This window comes from Phacochoerus africanus, chromosome 1, assembly GCF_016906955.1.
Source record: "Phacochoerus africanus isolate WHEZ1 chromosome 1, ROS_Pafr_v1, whole genome shotgun sequence".
NCBI lineage: Eukaryota > Metazoa > Chordata > Mammalia > Artiodactyla > Suidae > Phacochoerus > Phacochoerus africanus.
The window spans coordinates 32,049,205-32,067,913 of NC_062544.1; the positions used below are offsets into that span (position 1 = coordinate 32,049,205).

Below are 18,709 nucleotides of genomic sequence, written 5' to 3' on the forward strand. Positions count from 1 at the left end.
AAATGTGAAATCCCACATAAATATAGATGAATGTAACACCCAACAATCTAGGGCTTATTTTTTTTTTATTATTTTTTAATTTTTTTGTTTTTTTTTAGGGCTGCACATGCAGCATATGGAGATTCCCAAGCTAGGGGTCTAATCAGAGCTACAGCTACTGGCCTACGCCAGAGCCACAGTAATGCCAGATCCGAGCCGCGTCTGTGACCTACACCACAGCTCCCGACAACGCCAGATCCTCAACTCACTGAGCAAGGCCAGGGATCGAACCCGCAACCTCATGGTTCCTAGTCAGATTCGTTTATGCTGCATCATGACGGGAACTCCAACATCCAACAATCTAGATGCCCTAAGTCTGTAGTGCTTCTCAAACAATAGCAATGCAGGGCCTGGAGAGCTTGTTAAGATGCTGATTTCGGGGAACCCCTTCCCAGAATTGATCGAGTACTTTCCGGTGAGACCTGATCATGGATATTTCTAACAAGTTCTCAGGTGAGGCAGATGCTCCCTGGGGACCACACTCAGAAAACGACTCCTCTAAGACAGCGGTTTTCATGGTCGAAGTGCAAGAGATCACCTGCAGGGCCTTGGAAAACTACCCACGCCCAGTCCACACCTGGAGGTTCTGATTAAGTACCAAGGTCTGGACGGGCCCCCATTACCATTGCTGGGGGTTCCCCCTCAATTTTTGTCCCTAAAGTGCCACAGATGCGTCTAACACAAGTGTGGGTTGGACGTCTCAGGCCTAAATAATAATAACGAGCATAAAGCTCGCATGCTCATACAAAGAGCATGAATGCTGGATGCCCTGCCTCGACAGCCTGCCTCCTGACCCACGTAGCTGAGCGTGGACAGAGTACTCACCCCGACACTCTCCCAATGCCTGTAATGATGCCACCTGCGGGGACCTCCTCATCTCCATACAACTGGTAACCTGCAAACTGGGATAATTCCAAGAATGGAGACCTGAATGGAAGAAAGGATGATGCTTGAATTAATGCCATTTTTTAAAAACCCGGATTTAAACAGTTAGACGTGGAAAAGATTTTTTTTTTCTTCATTTAGGCAATGTTTCAAACAGGCATGGTGCACGTAAAGTCTCCAAAAAGAAGAATGCCTAAAACAAAATCTAGCAGGACTGCTTTGGTGATCAACACAGCACAGCCATCCAAGGGAACACTAGATGCGATTAGTAATAACATAAAAAGAGAAGAGTACCTAACACTTATGCAGCACTTACCACGTGCCAGCCTCTCTCCTAGGAGCTTCAGAAACACTAATTCATTCATTCCTCAGAACTACCTTCTGATATGGGTCCCATTAGGATCCCCACTGACTGATGAGGAAACTGAAACACAGAGATCAGGTCAGTCGTCTAGGGTCACACATGGCCTAGGAAGTGGCAGAGCTGGGTTGTAATAGGCTCTTTAATAAGGCTCTTAACCACTGTATTATTCTGTCTCTTTTACTTAAATGTCCAAGACACACCGAGTGGGGAAAGAGGGGGGCTATAAAACAGCACATTTTGTATGATTCCATTTTTTCCCTTTATTTATTTATTTATTTGCTTTTTTTTTTTAGGGCCGCAGCCACGGCATATGGAGGTTCCCAGGCTAGGGGTCCAATCGGAGCTGCAGCAGCTGGCCTACACCACAGCCGAGGTACAGGTTCGATCCCTGGCCTGGCACAGTTGGTTAAATCTGGCACAGCTGTGGTATAAGTCACAGCTATGGCTGGGATTCAGTCCCTGGCAAGGGGACTTCCATATGCCACAGGTGAGGCCAAAGAAAAAAGAAGTATAGAAGGATACACATTAGATGTTGATGGTGTTTGTCTCCAGGCTGGGCATGTGTGTGTGCATGACCTAAAAGGCAATACGTCTGAGTCTTCAATGCTCTCTCTAATTGGTCTTGGTGCTTCTACCGTCAAGTTCCACAGTCTACTCACAAAACAGCAGTCAGAACAACTCTTTTAGAAGTTCCTATTGTGGTTCAGCGGCAACGAACCCAAGTAGTATCCAGGAGGATGCGGGTTCAATCCGTGGCCGAGTTCAGTGGGTTAAGGGTCTGGCATTGCTGTGAGCTGCAGTGTAGGTCGCAGACACGGCTCAGATCTGGGGTTTCTGTGGCTGTGGCATAGGCCGGCAGCTGCAGCTCTAATTCGATCCCTAGCCTGGGAACTTCCATATGTGCGGGTGCGGCCCTAGAAAGCAAAAAATAAAAATAAAATCATCTATTTACCAAACTACCTAAGAAAGTACCATGACATAAAGAACCCCCTGAGCCAGCGTTTGGGCAGGTACCAACCCTGGGTCGATAAGACCGTCCACTCTTTCTCTGGCTAACAGTTTTCCTCTTGAAACGTGACGTGCACGGGCTTTCTCATCACCTCCTGTGATAAAAAAAACATGGTTAGATGAGACAGATACAATATAAGGTCTCCATTTAATTTGACACCAGAAAAAACACATAACAGTCCAAAATAGAGTACTTTTAATAAAGTTTACCATGTCCTGTGAAAAACAGCTACTTTTTCAGACCATGCAAAACTGGCATTTAAAAAAAAAAATCACCCTATCCCTGAGCCCACAGTGTATCACACATTTTCTACACGCAGTAGTAATTACTTAAGGAAATTCTATAGTATTTTCTCTGTATCCTATGCATTGAAAATACTGTCTCATCTTCACCACATTAAATTTCTTTTGATTTTTGGGCCATACCCGAGGCATGTGTAAGTTCCTGGGCCAGGGATACAACTCAGCAGGGACCCGAGCTGCAACAGTGACAATGCCGGATCCTTAGCCTGCTGTGCCACAGGGGGATTCCCATTCATTAAATTTCTACTATAAATATCCAGCACTGTACTATAGGCCATGTGAAATCTGGAAATTCCTAACTTCATTTGGACCTGGTAAAAAGCATTACTTTAGAAGTGACTTCCATGATAAGCACAACAAAACTTAGCTAAAGATGCCCTGAGTGATGCATAACTTTTCAGGCCCCCCCAAACAGGAGAGAGTTGAACACCTTTTGGGAGTATTCTGACGCAGAGACTGTCTTTGGCATTTCCTGATGTTGCTCCAGACGGAAGAGAATTAGAAGAACTGGAGAGTCCGCTTAGGTAACCTGATGAGGCTGTGTGAGGTGAGGGGGGCACCAAATCTTGCCCAGTCCAACGGCTGCCAGGCTGGGTATCTGGGGAATATCTGTAACATCTATAATCTCTGCTCAGCAAACCAAGGTGACCCATCAGAACAAAGGATCAAACTAAACCTTTTTGTTGTTGTTGTTGTTGTTGTTTTATTATTCAATGAATTTATCACATCTGTAGTTGTATAGTGATCATCACAATCCAATTTCACAGGATTTCCATCCCACAACCTCAGTGCATCCCCCCACCCCCCAAACTGTCTCCTCCGGAGACCAGAAGTTTTTCAATGTCTGTGAGTCAGCATCTGTTCTGCAAAGAAGTTCAGTCTGTCCTTTTTTCAGATTCCACATGTCAGTGAAAGCATTTGATGTTGGTGTCTCAATGTATGGCTGACTTCACTTTAGCATGATAATTTCTAGGTCCATCTATGTTGCTAAAAATGCCGGTATTTCATTCCTTTTAATGGCTGAGTAATATTCCATTGTGTATATGTACCACCTCTTCTGGATCCACTCCTCTGTCAATGGTCATTTAGGTTGTTTCCGTGTCTTGGCTACTGTAAATAGTGCTGCAATGAACATCGGAGTACATGTGTCTTTGCGAGTCATGGTTTTCTCTGGATAGATGCCCAGGAGTGGGACAAACTAAACCTTAATATGTCTACCTGCACTGCTGCCAAGAATTTGCTCTTTACATACTCTTTATCTACTGAAATATCCAGCTATTTAAGAAAGCTATTTCTGGGAGTTCCTGTCATGGCTCAGTGGTAATGAACCCGACTAGTACCCATGAGGACCCAGGTTCGATCCCTGGCCTCGCTCAGTGGGTGTAGGTCATAGATACGGCTCAGATCTGATACTGCTGTGGCTGTGGCACAGGCCAGCAGCTATAGCTCTAATTCGACCCCTAGCCTGGGAGCTTCTACAGGCCACAGGTGGGGCCCTAAAAAAGCAAAAAAGAAAGCTATTTCTTTTTAGGTGAAAAGATAAGTTCATAACAATTTCAAACCAGCTACCAAGTAGCATGACCTTATTTTCAAATCAGGACTTTTTCCTGTATCTAAGAGGATTTTTTTTTTTTTTTTTTTTGGTCACACCCACAGCATGTGGAAGTTTTCAGGCCAGAGACAGAACCTGAGCCACAGCAGTGACCCGAATCACTGCAGTGACAACACAGTTTGTTTACATTTTAACATCCCTGAAATCAGGAAGCATTTTACAGTTTATAGCATCTTCTCACCAGGGGGCAGTCATGACACAGCTGTCTGCCTCAGCAGCACCAATGACAAACTGTGGTCATTTCAATCATGCTATTTGCATTGTTGGAACTACAGGTATGGAGTGTAACTTCCATGTAAAAATATTTTTGGGAGTTCCCGTTGTGGCGCAGAGGCAATGAATCCTACTAGTATCCATGAGAATGCTGGTTCGATCCCTGGCCTCGATCAGTGGGTTAGGAATCCAGTGTTGCCGTGAGCTGTGGTGTAGGTCACAGACACAGCTTGGATCTGACACTGCTATGGCTGTGGCACGGGCCGGCAGTAACAGCTCCAATTAGACCCCTAGCCTGGGAACCTCCACATGCCGTTAGTGCAGCCCTGAAAAGACAAAAAATAAATAAAAATAAAAAGACAAAAGCAAAACAAAAAACAAAAAAAACTACACAAGCCTGTGTTAAGGTCATTAAAAGACCCTGCTTCAAGCACCAAAATTATGTGTGTGCTTCTATATCAGTAAGGTGATTACCCAATTTTAGAAAAACTAAACACTTCTGAATCTATCACAACACTGACAGCCCTTCAGTTAACTTGTGTTAATCAAAATACTTAGTTCTAGCTACCATGAATAAACACTGCTGGGAGAATCCTTGTTCTAACCACAGAAGGGACTAGGCCACTCCTCAAGCAATCCCACACGCTCTATCAGGAACCAAAGCGGGGAGCAACATCGGCGCCCAGAAACACCTGAAACAAAGGGAGCAGTGAGGCAGGAAGAAAAGACAAGACAAAAAAGAGGACAAGAGTCCACTACTTATTGCTGACCTTTTTATTTATCACGTGTTCTCTCTCTCTTTTTATTTAGTTATTTATTATTTTTTAATTATTATTTTTTTTTTTTTAGGGCCACACTGAGGCATATGGAGGTTCCCAGGCTAGGGGTCCAATCGGAGTTGTAGCCGCTGGCCTACACCACAGCCACAGCAACTTGGGATCCAAGCCGCGCCTGTGACCTACACCACAGCTCAAGTCAACACCAGATCCTTAACTCACTAAGTGAGGCCAGGGATCAAAGGGGAGTCCTCATGGATACCAGTTGGGTTTGTAACCCACTGAGCCACAACGGGAACTCCCATATCACAAGTTCTCTCTCTCTTTTTTTTTTTTTGTCTTTATTTGCCTTTTCTAGGGCCGCTCCCGCGGCATATGGAGGTTCCCAGGCTAGGGGTCCAATCGGAGTTGTAGCCGCTGGCCTACACCACAGCCACAGCAACACGAGATCCTTAACCCACTGAGCAAGGCCAGGGACCGAACCCGCAACCTCAGGGGTCTTAGTCAGATTTGTTAACCACAGCACCAAAACAGGAACTCCCGACAAGTTCTCTTAAACGAAAACTTTAAGGGTTAACTTTTGAAGCAGCTTGAAACACTGCTCCTTCCTCTTGCCTCAATATTACTTAGGAAGTTTCATAAATTTAAAAGAGTGCAACCACTGTGGAAAACAGTATGGAGATTCCTCAGAAAACTAAGAATAGAACTACCATTTGATCCAGTAATCCCACTCCTGGGCATCTATCCAGAGAAAACCATGACTCGCAAAGACACATGTACTCCGATGTTCATTGCAGCACTATTTACAGTAGCCAAGACACGGAAACAACCTAAATGACCATTGACAGAGGAGTGGATCCAGAAGATGTGGTACATATACACAATGGAATATTACTCAGCCGTTAAAAGGAATGAAATACCGGCATTTTTAGCAACATGGATGGACCTAGAAACTATCATGCTAAGTGAAGTCAGTCAGACAATGAGACAGCAACATCAAATGCTTTCACTGACATGTGGAATCTGAAAAAAGGACAGACTGAACTTCTTTGCAGAACAGATGCTGACTCACAGACATTGAAAAACTTCTGGTCTCCGGAGGAGACAGTTTGGGGGGTGGGGGGATGCGCTGAGGTTGTGGGATGGAAATCCTGTGAAATTGGATTGTGATGATCATCATTGTACAACTACAGATGTAATAAATTCATTGAGTAATAAAAAAAAAGAAGAAAACAAGGACGGTCACTAAAAAAAAGTCAGAGGGATGTTTAAATTCTACAGTGGCATGAATAATATTCCCAACTCTTGGAAGGCTGCTATGCTCACCACTATACCACCAACGCGAATAATACTGCCAACTCCTGATTAACACAACCAATGCTAAGCTAACCTTTCAGCACTCACATCACAAAAATCAAAGAATAATGTACCCAGAGGGGAAGTGCACAAAATCAACCAATCAAACACACATGAGGACACATTCTATTGTTAACATTATTATGAGATCCACCAGAACTGCATCAAAAATGGATGTTTAGGAGTTTCCTGCTATGGCGCAGTGGGTTATGGATCTGAATGCAGCAGCCTGGGTCACTGCAGCTGCAGAGGCATGAGTTGAATCCCCGGCCCCGGAACTTCCATATGCCACAAATGTGGACAAAAAAATAAATAAATAAGAGGTCAGAGAGTTCCCACAGCAGCCCAACAGGATCAGCTACACCTCTGCAGTGCCAGGACACAGGTTCAATCTCTGGCCCAGCACAGTGAGTCAAAGGGCCCAGCATTGCCACACCAGCAGCACAGGTTGCAACTGCGGCTTGAAACTGATCCCTGGCCCAGGAACTCCACATGCCTCAGAGCAGTCAAAAAATAAAATAAAGAAAGAAAACAAAACAGCAAGGCTGGGAGTTCCCTGGTGGCCCACTGGTTAGGACACAGAGCTTTCACTGCTGTGGCCCAGGTTCAATTTCTGGTCTGGGAACTGAGATCCCAGATCAAGCTGCTGCACGCTGCAGCCAAAAAAAAAAAACACCAGTACGGTCCACCTGCATAGCAGAGGGAATTATAGTCAACATCCTGTGGTAAACCATAATGGAAAAAAAAGTATATACGAATAATTGAATCACTTCACTGTATAGCAGAAATTAACACAACAATGTAAATCAATTATACTTCAATAAGATAAATTTTAGAAATAAAGAAATAAGGAATTCTCATCATGGCTTACTGGAAACCAATCTGACAAGTATCCATGAGGATGCAGGTTCGAACCCTGGCCTCACTCAGTAGGTTTAGGATCCAGCGTTACCGTGAGCTGTGGTGGAGGTCACAGACACAGCTCAGATCCTGCATTGCTGTGGCTGTGGTGTAGGCTGGTGGCTACAGCTCCAATTCGACCCCTAGCCTAGGAACCTACACATGCCCCAGCTGCGGCCCTTAAAAAAAAAAAAAAAAAAAGATAAAAATACAGAAATAAAAGTATGTTCAGACCATTAAAAAATATTGTTTGGCGGATTACTGATGGGTGACATTTTCTTCTTTATATTTTCCAAAATTTCTATAATATATATAGAAATATACAGTACCTATATATTACTTGAAAATTATATATACTTGTTTAACACCCATTTCTTGACATAACAGGACTGACGCCTGGCAACACTGCAAAGAAGGCCAAGGGTGTCCTTTGCCAGCTTCCCCCTCAAGAAGGCCTGCTCAGGGCTAGAGCACGCTACTGCTTCTCTGCTTCAAATTACTCATCTCGGTATCCTAAGGGAGCAATCAATTCATCAATTCTGCTCCCTAACAAAACATACTTTCACTTCAGCAAGAGTTTTGGTTCTTTTCCAGGAAACAGCGCCTTATTCCAAGACAGCTTCAGGAGTATGAGTCTCGTCATCTTTCTGGAAAACCTACCAGCAGGACATTTTACCTCCTAAATCATACTCAATGGACAAAATATATAAGGTTTTTATTTAAACCAAATAGGAATCCATCAAAAATTTTGCTGGGAGTTCCCCTTGGGCTCAGCAGCAATGAATCTGACTAGGATCCATGAGGATTCAATCCCTGGCCTCGCTCAGTGGGTTTAGGATCTGGCGTTGCTGTGAGCTGTGGTGTAGGTCATAGACATGGCTCGGATCTGGCATGGTGTGGCTGTGATGTAGGCCAGTGGCTGTAGCTCCAATTTGACCCCTAGCCTGGGAACCTCCATATGCCACAAATGTGGCCCTAAAAAAAAAAAAAAAAAAGCCTAATTATGCAAAATTTAGTATATGCTATGAAGAACACAGCTTCAGACCTGCTCCTTGAAGGTTGAGGATATGGAAAAGAAATGTTTGTGCTGGGTACACATGCAGAAGAGTACATTCTAGCTTTGTGCTGTTCAATATGACAGCCACTAACCATGTGTCTATTTAAATTTCACTAAAGTTCAATAAAACTAAAGACGCAGTTTAATTTTTTTTTTTTTTTTTGGTCTTTTTGCCTTTCCTACAGTCGCTCCTGAGGCACATGGAGGTCCCCAGACTAGGGGTCTAATAGGAGCTGTAGCTGCTGGCCTACACCACAGCCACAGAAACTCAGGATCCAAACAGCATCTGCAACCTACACCACAGCTCATGGCAATGCCGAATCCTTAACCCACTGAGCGAGGCCAGGGATCGAACCAGCCACCTCATCATTCCTAGTCGGATTCGTTAACCACTGAGCCACAACGGGAACTCCTAAAGACTCAGTTTAAAATATTTAGCTTATAGTATGAATATGACTAATGAACAGAAGATGTTTTAGTTGTTTCAAGGGAAACAAAAATTTCAGTGTGATGCTATGGCTGAAATAAAATCTTAAGAAGAAATAGTTTAAAAAACTGATAAATTTTGGAGTTCCACTGTGGCGTTGTCCGGCATTGTCTCTGCCCCTGCAGAGGTTCGATCCCCAACCTGATACAGTGTGTTAAAAGGATCCAGCGACAGCACAGCTGTGGTACAGGTCACCACTGCTGCTCGGATTCGATCCCTGGCCCGAGAATCTCTATGTGCCTTGGCTGTGGACATTAAAAAAAAAAAAAAAAGAAGAAGATGAATTTGAATTTCTATTTGTCCCCAAACAGTGGAAGTGTTACATGAGCAGAAGAACTGTTCAAGTAATAGGAAAGAATTAAGTCTCTGCATGCCAACAAATGCAGTCCTCTTTTTAAATTGAAATACAGTTGATTTACAATTCTGTGTTGGTTTCAGGAATGAAGCAAAGTGAATCAGCTATATTTTTTCACATTGCTTTACAATACAGGTTATCACAAGACACTGAACATGGTTCCCTGTGTTATACAGTAAATCCCTGTTGCTTATTAATTTTATATACAGTAGTTTGTATCTGTTAAAATACCATACTCCTAATTTATCGCTTCCACTCCCTTTCCCCTTTGGTAATAGTAAATGTGTTTCCTATGTCTGTGTTGTCTGTTTCATATATAGATTCATTTGAATTATTTTTTAGATTACACATCTAAGTAATCTAAACGTACTTATCATATAATCATAGAATATTTGTCTTTCTCTGTATGACTTACTTCACTTAGTATGATGTTCTCTAGGTCCATCCATGTTGGTGCAAATGGCAATATTTCATTCTTTTTAACAGCTGGGTAATACTCCACTGTATACATATTTACCATACCTCCTTAAACCAACTGTCTGTTGATGACCATTTGGGTTATTTCCATGTCCTGGTTACTATAAATAATGCTATGACAAACACAGGAGTGTGTGTATCTTTTTTTCTTTTTAAGGCCTTATCCACGGCATATGCAAGTTCCCAGGCTAGGGATCCAATCTGGGCTGCAGCTGCCAATCTACACCACAGCCACAGCAATGCAAGACCTGAGCCATGTCTACAACCTACACCACAGCTCATGGCAGCGATGCTGGATCCTTAACCTACTGAATGAGGCCGGAGATCAAACATGCATCCTCATGCAAATTAGTCAAGCTCGTATCCTACTGAGCCACAACAGGAACTCCCAGTATGTATCTTTTTTAATTAGTGTTTTGCTCTTTTCCAGATATATTCCTGGGAGAAGGATTACCGGACCATACTGTATTTCTATTTTTAGTTTTCTTGTTTGTTTGTTTTGTTTTGTTTCTTTTATGGTCACACCTGCAGCATATAGAAGTTCCTGGGCCAGGGACTGAATCCAAGCTGCAGCTGCAACCTATGCCACAGGGGCAATGCCAGATCCTTTAACCCAATGTGCTGGGCTGAGAATCAAATCTGCATCTCTGCAGTGACCTGAGCCACTGCAGTCAGATTCCTAACCCACTGTGCCACAGCAGGAACTCCTATTTTTAGTTTTTTAAGGAACCTCCATACTATTTTCCACAGTGGCTGCTCCAATTTACGTTCCCACCAACAGCAAATGCAGTCATGAAGAAACAAAATCCTGATGTCACTAGTTCTTCCTAAAACAAATAATAATAAAGGGACATCTGAATTAAAAGCATAAACTGAAGAACAAATGAGTGCTTACCTAGTCTTATTTTCTGTGCTCGCTCATAGAGTTGATCAACTAGTGCTTTCATCTGTTTGTAGTTTTCCTAAAACAGAAGCAAAGGAAGAGAGGGAGAGTTTTATTGGAAAGCAACTACCCTCTTTTGCCAAAATAGGGGTTAAGGAGAACATCATTACATGCCAAACTTCCATGGCCTTCATACTGGGCCACTTGCCACCCACGTGGCCTCTGTGCTGGGTCAACTCCATCGTATAAAAAAGATTCATTCCTGCCCGTCAATTTTTGCTCAAGCTATTCTGCACCAACACCCCTCTCTGGTCCATCTATCCAAATGTCACCCCTATTTTAAAGCCTAATTCATGTTCCAGCTCATCTCCAACACCGTTTCTGGCTACTTCCACTCATTTTAACAATTTTCTCCCTTACACATCTACTGAACTTAATCGACCTCTATTTGTTTTCCCTTGCTAAGGAACAGAAGCCCTTTGGGGGCTAGAATGCCATCCTACTTTGGCCCATTCATCACTATCCTAAGGAAATTCCAACTATGAAGAAATACTTGCCTTTAGACTTACTGGCAAATTACACTTGAAAACAAAGGCCAGAAGTTCCTTTGGGGCATAGCAGGTTAAGGATACAGCATTGTCACTGCAGTGGCATGGGTTTAATCCCTGGCAGGAGAACTTCCAAATGCTACAGGCACAGCCAAAACAACAACGACAAAAAAGAAAAAAAAAAAAAACAAAGCCCAAGGGAAAATGGATCCTACTTTATGCTTAAAAAGGAACAAAATTCTGGAGTTCCCACTGTGGCTCAGCAGTTAACAAACTTGACCAGGATGTATGAGGACGTGGGTTCAATCCCTGGCCTTGTGCAGTGAGTTAAGGATCTGGTGTTGCCATGAGCTGTGGTGTGGGTCGAAGACATGCTCGGATCTGGCGTTGCTGTGGCTGTGGTGTAGGCTGGCGGCTGCAGCTCCAATTAGACCCCTAGCCTGGGAACTTCCATATGCCAAGGGTGCGGCTCTAAAAAGACAGTAAATAAATAAATACAAAGGAACAAAATTCTGTCTATGTTTACAAATGTTCTCAAGTAACATGCACGAAAATATAAACAGTCCTAAGTGGAAAAAGGTTAGAGGGACTAATTTTCGCCCTTCTGTATTGTAGATTTTGTTGGGTCAGCATATCGCTTAAGAACAATCCTTAAGTAGCTAATTATTTCGAAAATTCAGAGTTTGGAGTTTCCGTCGTGGCGCAGTGGTTAACGAATCCGACTAGGAACCATGAGGTTGCAGGTTCGGTCCCTGCCCTTGCTCAGTGGGTTGATGATCCGGCGTTGCCGTGAGCTGTGGTGTAGGTTGCAGATGCGGCTTGGATCCTGCATTGCTGTGGCTCTGGTGTGGGCCGGTAGCTGCAGCTCCGATTGGACCCCTAGCCTGGGAACCTCCATATGCCGCAGGAGCGGCCCAAGAAATAGCAAAAAGACAAAAAAAAAAAAAGAAAGAAAGAAAAGAAAAGAAAATTCAGGGTTTATCTCACTAATACATGTTGCTCCTCATAATGTGACTAACATTTCTGGTGATGTGATTCCTTTTATGTGACACAATGGCCAGCAGCTTTTCCAGCTGTTCAAAATCAGACGAATTTATAGTCTTTATAATACAGCTACATGATTTCCTATCCTCTATAGCCCTAAGAGCTCCTGAGCGTGTGGTTTCTGCTACATTCTTTTGCCTTGCAAAATCCAGAAAATAAAAAAGAGAGATGCAGCACAGTGTTAGAGAAAGAACCTTTGTCCTGTAATAGGGAGGTCCCTACCCCTGGACAATGCCTGCTGGCCCTGTGACTACTGCCCTTCTAAGCCCAGAAAGGAACCCACACATGGAGCTCCTGTTGCGGCTCAGCAGGTTAAGAACCCGACTGGTATCCATGAGGACGCTGGTTCAATCCCTGGCCTCACTCAGTGTTAAGAATCCAGCGTTGCTGCAAGCTGCAGTGTAGGTCACAGATACGACTCAGATCTGATGTTGCTGTGACTGTGGTGTAGGCCTGCAGCTGCAGATCCAGGTTAACCCCTGGCCCAGGAACGTCCATACACTGCAGGTGTGGCCCTAAAAAGAAAACGATTGGCTGGTTTGAAGAGAATCCTATGGAAGGTCTACATACCCACAACTGGCTGATATGTTTAAGTCTTTTTATCTTCAGGGCTGCACCTGCAGCATATGGAGGTTCCCAGGTCAAATGGGAGCTGCAGCTGCTGGCCAACACCCCAGCCACAGCAATGCAGGGTTTGAGCTGTATCATAGATACTAGTCAGATTTATTTCTGCTGCATCACAATGTGAACTCCCAAGTCCTTTCTAAAACATAAGTTCTCCCATCTTTTTTATAGTGAAATGTCCTGTGTGTCCAGCAGATTTTTCCCACAATGCTAAATGCATCCTTGCAGTGTCCTTTGACAAAGCTCTTCTTGTAGAGCTAAAGGCTGGTAGGATTCTGGGGTGCCTTTAGTTTTTATTTTTCACCCCAGCTCATCATTTATCTGACCTCCCTCCATCTATATTCTACCTCCTGGGCTCCTGCCAACTTTGCAAACCACGGGTATCAAAGTTCAGGGCTAATGATAAGTAATTTATGCACAAAGAAAAAACAAGTAACCCTCTAGTAAAGGTTTCCAAACCCAGAGGTACAGTAACTGCAGCCAATGACACTGCCCAATTTAGAAGGGTGTCAATCAAAGCTAAAGTCAGTTATACAGAGGATCCTTACCCTAGCCAAGCAAGTCTCCCAGTTAAAAAATAAAGGAAACTGTCACTCCAGTAATGTTGAGGTCTCAAGACCTCAGTGTGCAAAAGAACAAATATTAATTTTTGTGTGCTTGGATCTTCTGCTTGTATTTCATTAGTTAGAATTTAGTCACATAGCTACGCCTGTTGGGAAAAGAAGGATGGGATGCTACTTTTACACTTTTACAGCTGGGAATGTTGCCACCTTGAATAAAATTGGGATTCCATCATCAAGGGAGATAGGAAGGATGGATATGGATTAAGTAGCTAACAGTGTCAGCTGCAGATATAATAAATAGCATGGAGAGAATTGACGTCTTTTTTTTTTTTTGGCCATGCCCGCAGCATATGGAAATTCCCTGGGCCAGGGATTGAACATGTGAACCTGTGCCACAGCAGTGACCTGAGCTACTACAATAACAACACTGGATCCTTAACCCACTGAGCCACAAGGTAACTCCTTTTTTTTTTTTTTAAATCACTTCCTTTAATATACAGAAACACATAAGACACAAAGAAAGTCAAGGAAGCTCTGGAGTTCGCGTCATGGCTCAGTTGTCAACGAATCTAACTAAGAACCATGAGGTTGTGGGTTCAACCCCTGGCCTCGCTCAGTGGGTTGGGGATCCGGCATTGCCATGAGCTGTGGTGTAGGTTACAGACGTGGCTCGGATCCCAAGTTGCTGTGGCTCTAGCATAGGCCAGTGGCTACGGCTCCACCTGGGAACCTCCATGTGCTGCGGGGAGCGGCCCAAAAAATGGCAAAAAGACAAAAAAAAAAAAGAAAGTCAAGGAAGCTCTAAGTCCCAGAGTTGGTAATTTAGGGGGAATTGAAGAAAACAAGTCTTTCGAGTCTCTCAAGGAAAGAAGGGGTGAGAGAACACAGCACATCACTGGACCCATGGTGAACCCAATGCTAGGGCCATGCCCAGCCTAGTTCTCAACCAAAGGAAAATGCTGATGATCCTTGTCATGGCCCTGGCCTTGCTCCCATGCTCATGCTCCAGTTTTCAGAAGTTGTCCAGTTTCCAGGTGTGTTAAAAGATTTCACCTAGGAAGTTCCCACTGTGGTGCGGTGGAAATGAATCCAACTAGTATCCATGAGGATGCGGGTTCAATCCCTGGCTTCATTCAGTGGATTAAGGATCTGGCATTGCCATGAGTTGCACTGTAGGTCACAAACAAGGCTCAGATCCCACATTGCTGTGGCTGTTGTATAGGCTGGCAGCTGCAGCTCCAATTTGACCCCAGCCTAGGGACTTCCATATGCCACAGGTGAAGCCAAAAAGAAAAGAAAAAAAAGATTTCACCTAGGTGCACCCTTATATCCTGGAACCTCCAGCTACAAGCAATAAACTTTGAAGCAAACAACCTATAAAAGGGGAACAGAAGACAAAGCTATGCCTTGGATGGGAGATGGCACATAGGGGCACTGGCCACATTTTCTCTCTGCCCCATTTTCTTAGTAGCTCACTAATATGTTCATATATAATAAATAATAGTAATATGCACTGCCTGCTCTCACTTTTCCTACCATGTGTGCTTCGGAAAACCCAGGCCCAGAAGGTTAAGGATCTAGCGTTGTCACTGCAGCAGCTTGGGTCACTACTGTGGCACTGGTTCAATCCCTGGCCCAGGAACTTCTACAAGCCACACGTGCAGCAAAATAAATAAATAAATAAATAAATAACTTTTAAAAATTTTTTTTAAATTACTGAAGCAAAAGCCGGTTAAAAACAGATCATGAAATGACCTTGAGAAGAGGTGGAAAAGTGGCAAGAGTTAACATTCCTTGAGTTACTATTTCTTATAGTATTCCAGGCACTGTTCTCAGTTGTCACTAATTGTCTTGACAACTGTAACATACAATTATTAATGCTAGTACACAGATGAGGTAACTGAGGCACACAAAAGCTAAGTTACTAGTTCAAGAGTCATTCAGCTAACAAGCAGTAGAAGTAGGATCTAAACCAAAGCTCACTAGCTCTAGAACCTTGCTCTTAAACCAACATGCTACAATGTCTCTTCTGCCAACTGATAGGGCCACTGTTAACATTTTAGCTCATCTCCCTCCATGTTTTTCCCCCATGGAAATATGTTGTCGGTTTTAAAACATACATGAAATATTAAACCAGTGCATTTTCCTCTATACCACAGCTACTTCCCTATTCTGATTACTAGTGTACAAACTGAATCAGAACATAAAACATGTTACAGGAGTTCCCATTGTGGCGCAGGGGAAATGAATCTGACTAGGAACCATGAGGTTGTGGGTTCGATCCCTGGCCTTGCTCTGTGGGTTAAGGATCCAATGTTGCTGTGAGCTGTGGTGTAGGTCACAGGCAAGGCTTGGATCCTGAGTTGCTGTGGCTGTGGTGAAGGCTGGCAGCTGCAGCTCTGATTCAACCCCTAACGTGGGAACCTCCTTATGTCGGCAGGTGGGGTCCTAAGAGGCCAAAAAAAAAATATTACATAGAGAAAGAAAGTAACATCTCAGGCTTACCCTCCCTAACCCCTAGCTAGCAGCTACCATCAAATATATCAGCCCAGCCAGATGTCAGAAAGATGACAGACCAGGAGTTCCCGTCGTGGCTCAGCGGTAATGAACCCAACTAGTAACCATGAGGACGCCAATTCAATCCCTGGCCTCGCTCAGTAGGTTAAGGATCCACTGTGGTGTAGGTCACAGACGTGGCTTAGATCTGGCGTGGCTGTGGCTATAGCTGTGGTGTAGGCTGGCAGCAACAGCTCTGATTTGACCCACTCTCATTCGACCCCAAACCTGAGAACTTCCATATGTCTCGGGTGCAACCCTATGAAGCAAAAAAATTTTAAAAATTAAAAAAATAAAAACTACACAGATGGCAGACAGGAAGCTCTAGGCCTTCATTCTCCATTCTCCCCATAGAGACATCACAAAACAACTCCAAACTGGCTAATATATAACCTTTATAGGAGCTCTGGAAAACAGAGGCCTACCCCAACCAAAAAAACGCCCAGCCAAGAAGCTACATTCAAAATGGTGGGAAACCCATCCTCCACACTGCCACCACACTAATTATTCCATCAGGTCAGCAGGATCATGCCACTCCTCTACTTAAATACCTAAGCAGACAAACTGCAAAATGAAGCCTCAATGTGGCTTCTGCACGTGTCTTCCCTCCTTCACCTGGGGACATCCGCAATCCCATCTACACCATGAATTCCATACTTGGCCATGACTGCCAAGACCACATTCCCCCTAACCACCTGCATAGGGTGGTACCTATGTTCTCATGACTCCGACTCCTTTAATTTGTATAGTTTGTAGTTTGCCTCCCATCCTCCATCCTTATTTTTATTTTACTTTTGGCCACGCCCACCGCATACAGAAGTCCCGAAGGGCAGGGATCAAAATCCCACCACAGCAGTGACAACGCCGGATCCTTAACCGCTAGGCCACCAGAGAACTTCCCCATCCTGAACCTGGTCACTTATTACCCAGCTTGAGAGCCAACTCACATATGCCTTCCTATCTGCAGCTTTCCATACAAACACCTTATTAAGCTTTAGACATCACTTACCATGATGCACTGCTTTTTTGTCTATCTCCCCCACAAAATTAGGATTCCATTCCTATACATCTATACTATACACCTAAAATAGTGCCTAGACCACAGTAACCACCCAATGTTTCTGAATTAAATGTTCTCTCCTGATCCCAGGAAATTACAAGACTTTTGGAAGCCTCTCATTGGATACTGTTTCTGCCTCAGCCTGCTGCTTTTCTTTCAACCTTACTGTTTTCCTAAAGGCAGGAATTATTTTAAATGTCTTAACTGAAAGTTATTTGCACAATTTAATGTTTGTTTTTTTGTTTGTTTGTCTTTTCTAGAGCCACACCCATGGCATATGAAGGTTCCCAGGCTAGGGGTCTAATCGGAGCAACGCCCAGATCCTTAACCCACTGAGCGAAGCCAGGGATCGATCAAACCTGCAACCTCTGGTTCCTAGTCGGATCCGTTAACCACTGAGCCACGACAGGAACTCCTGCACAATTTAATGTTATCTGCGTAGGCTTAGAAACCATGAGAGAGACTGAAAATTTCCAGCTCTGATATTTCACAAACCAGGAGTTGTCTCTATAACCTTGTGATGCCTCCCAAGTCCAAGAAAGACCATTTAAGACACATAAATGGTCTTAACATAGACCATTCTATTCTACTAACATAACCAACTATTTAAAGTCTGGGAAGCACAAGCCAGGGGGAGCTGTGCTAGGCCAGTGGTTCCCAAACCTGGCAGGCACCAAGGCCCTCCCCCTCCCTCCAACTTCATTAACTATGCAAACACTAGGACTCCACCCCAGAGACCAAAAAGGTCCAGGGTGAGGATTAAGGCAGCTGTACTATGAACAAATTTCCAGGTGACAATTGCTAAACCAGGTTTTGAGAACAACTGATGGTAAAGATACAAAATACAGTACCACTGCTAAAAGTGAACTGAAATGTATCTGATTTGGAATTGTTTTCTCTTGCAAACTTCAGGAATCCCTGGCGCGTCCCAGAATCCTGATGGGATCCAGAGAACAAAGCAGCCGCTGTTAAAGTGAGCCCATCCTCCACCCGCTTCCCAGTCCAGCCAGTGCCTCGTCCCGTCGGTCCGGCCCTGGAAGACAAGTGGAAAACGAATCACTGACTCAGGCTAGGTCCTCCAGGCCGCTCACACAGCCTTACCTGGTAGATGGCAGAGCTAGAGTCCGGCTGAGTGCCCAGTGCGACCACGGAAGCCCCATGATAGGCGCGCAGCGTGGAGCCAGGAGCGCGGGCGCACGGCCTCAGGGCCAACCTCAGGGCAGCCCACATGGCAGCGGGCACAAAGGCAGGAAGGAACGCGTGAGAACCGCCTGCGCCAATTCGGAACCCAAGCTTCCCCCTTCAACTCCCCGTCTCGAGGCGACAGCTCCACTCCGCTCCAGACAGTCCTAACCCGCCTGAAACCTCCCAGATTCTCAAGTCGACCTCCGCACGTGCTGACGCACGCCGTCCATGATTGGTCGGCCTGAGCCCCACGCCCCCAACTCAGCCAATAAGGAACAGGGGTGCAGCCCACCGAGGCCTGTCGTATCGCGAGCCTGTGGAGACACGCTTCCTAAGACGCTGAGCTGAGAGTTGAGAGTTCGGCGAGGTTTCCTTTCAGTCGGTCTCAGCTCTTTTGCTATGTGCCATTTTCTT

General features: G+C 44.4%; 1 protein-coding gene across 3 annotated transcripts in view; it reads right to left on the minus strand.

Moving 5' to 3' along the window:
* Nucleotides 1-18,498, minus strand: part of MCCC2 (methylcrotonyl-CoA carboxylase subunit 2) — a 76,220-nt gene extending 57,722 nt beyond the window's left edge. For all 3 annotated transcript variants that reach the window (XR_007136717.1, XM_047794238.1, XM_047794148.1), the window contains exons 1-4: nt 18,212-18,498; nt 10,728-10,794; nt 2,307-2,391; nt 865-966 (exon numbers count right to left, since the gene is read on the minus strand). Coding sequence is in view for 2 of the 3 variants with exons in the window: in XM_047794238.1 (XP_047650194.1) it covers nt 865-966; nt 2,307-2,391; nt 10,728-10,794; nt 18,212-18,340 (383 nt within the window). In the remaining variant the exon portion in view is untranslated. The remainder of the gene's footprint in view (nt 1-864; nt 967-2,306; nt 2,392-10,727; nt 10,795-18,211) is intronic.
* Between the last annotated feature and the right edge of the window lie 211 nt (nt 18,499-18,709).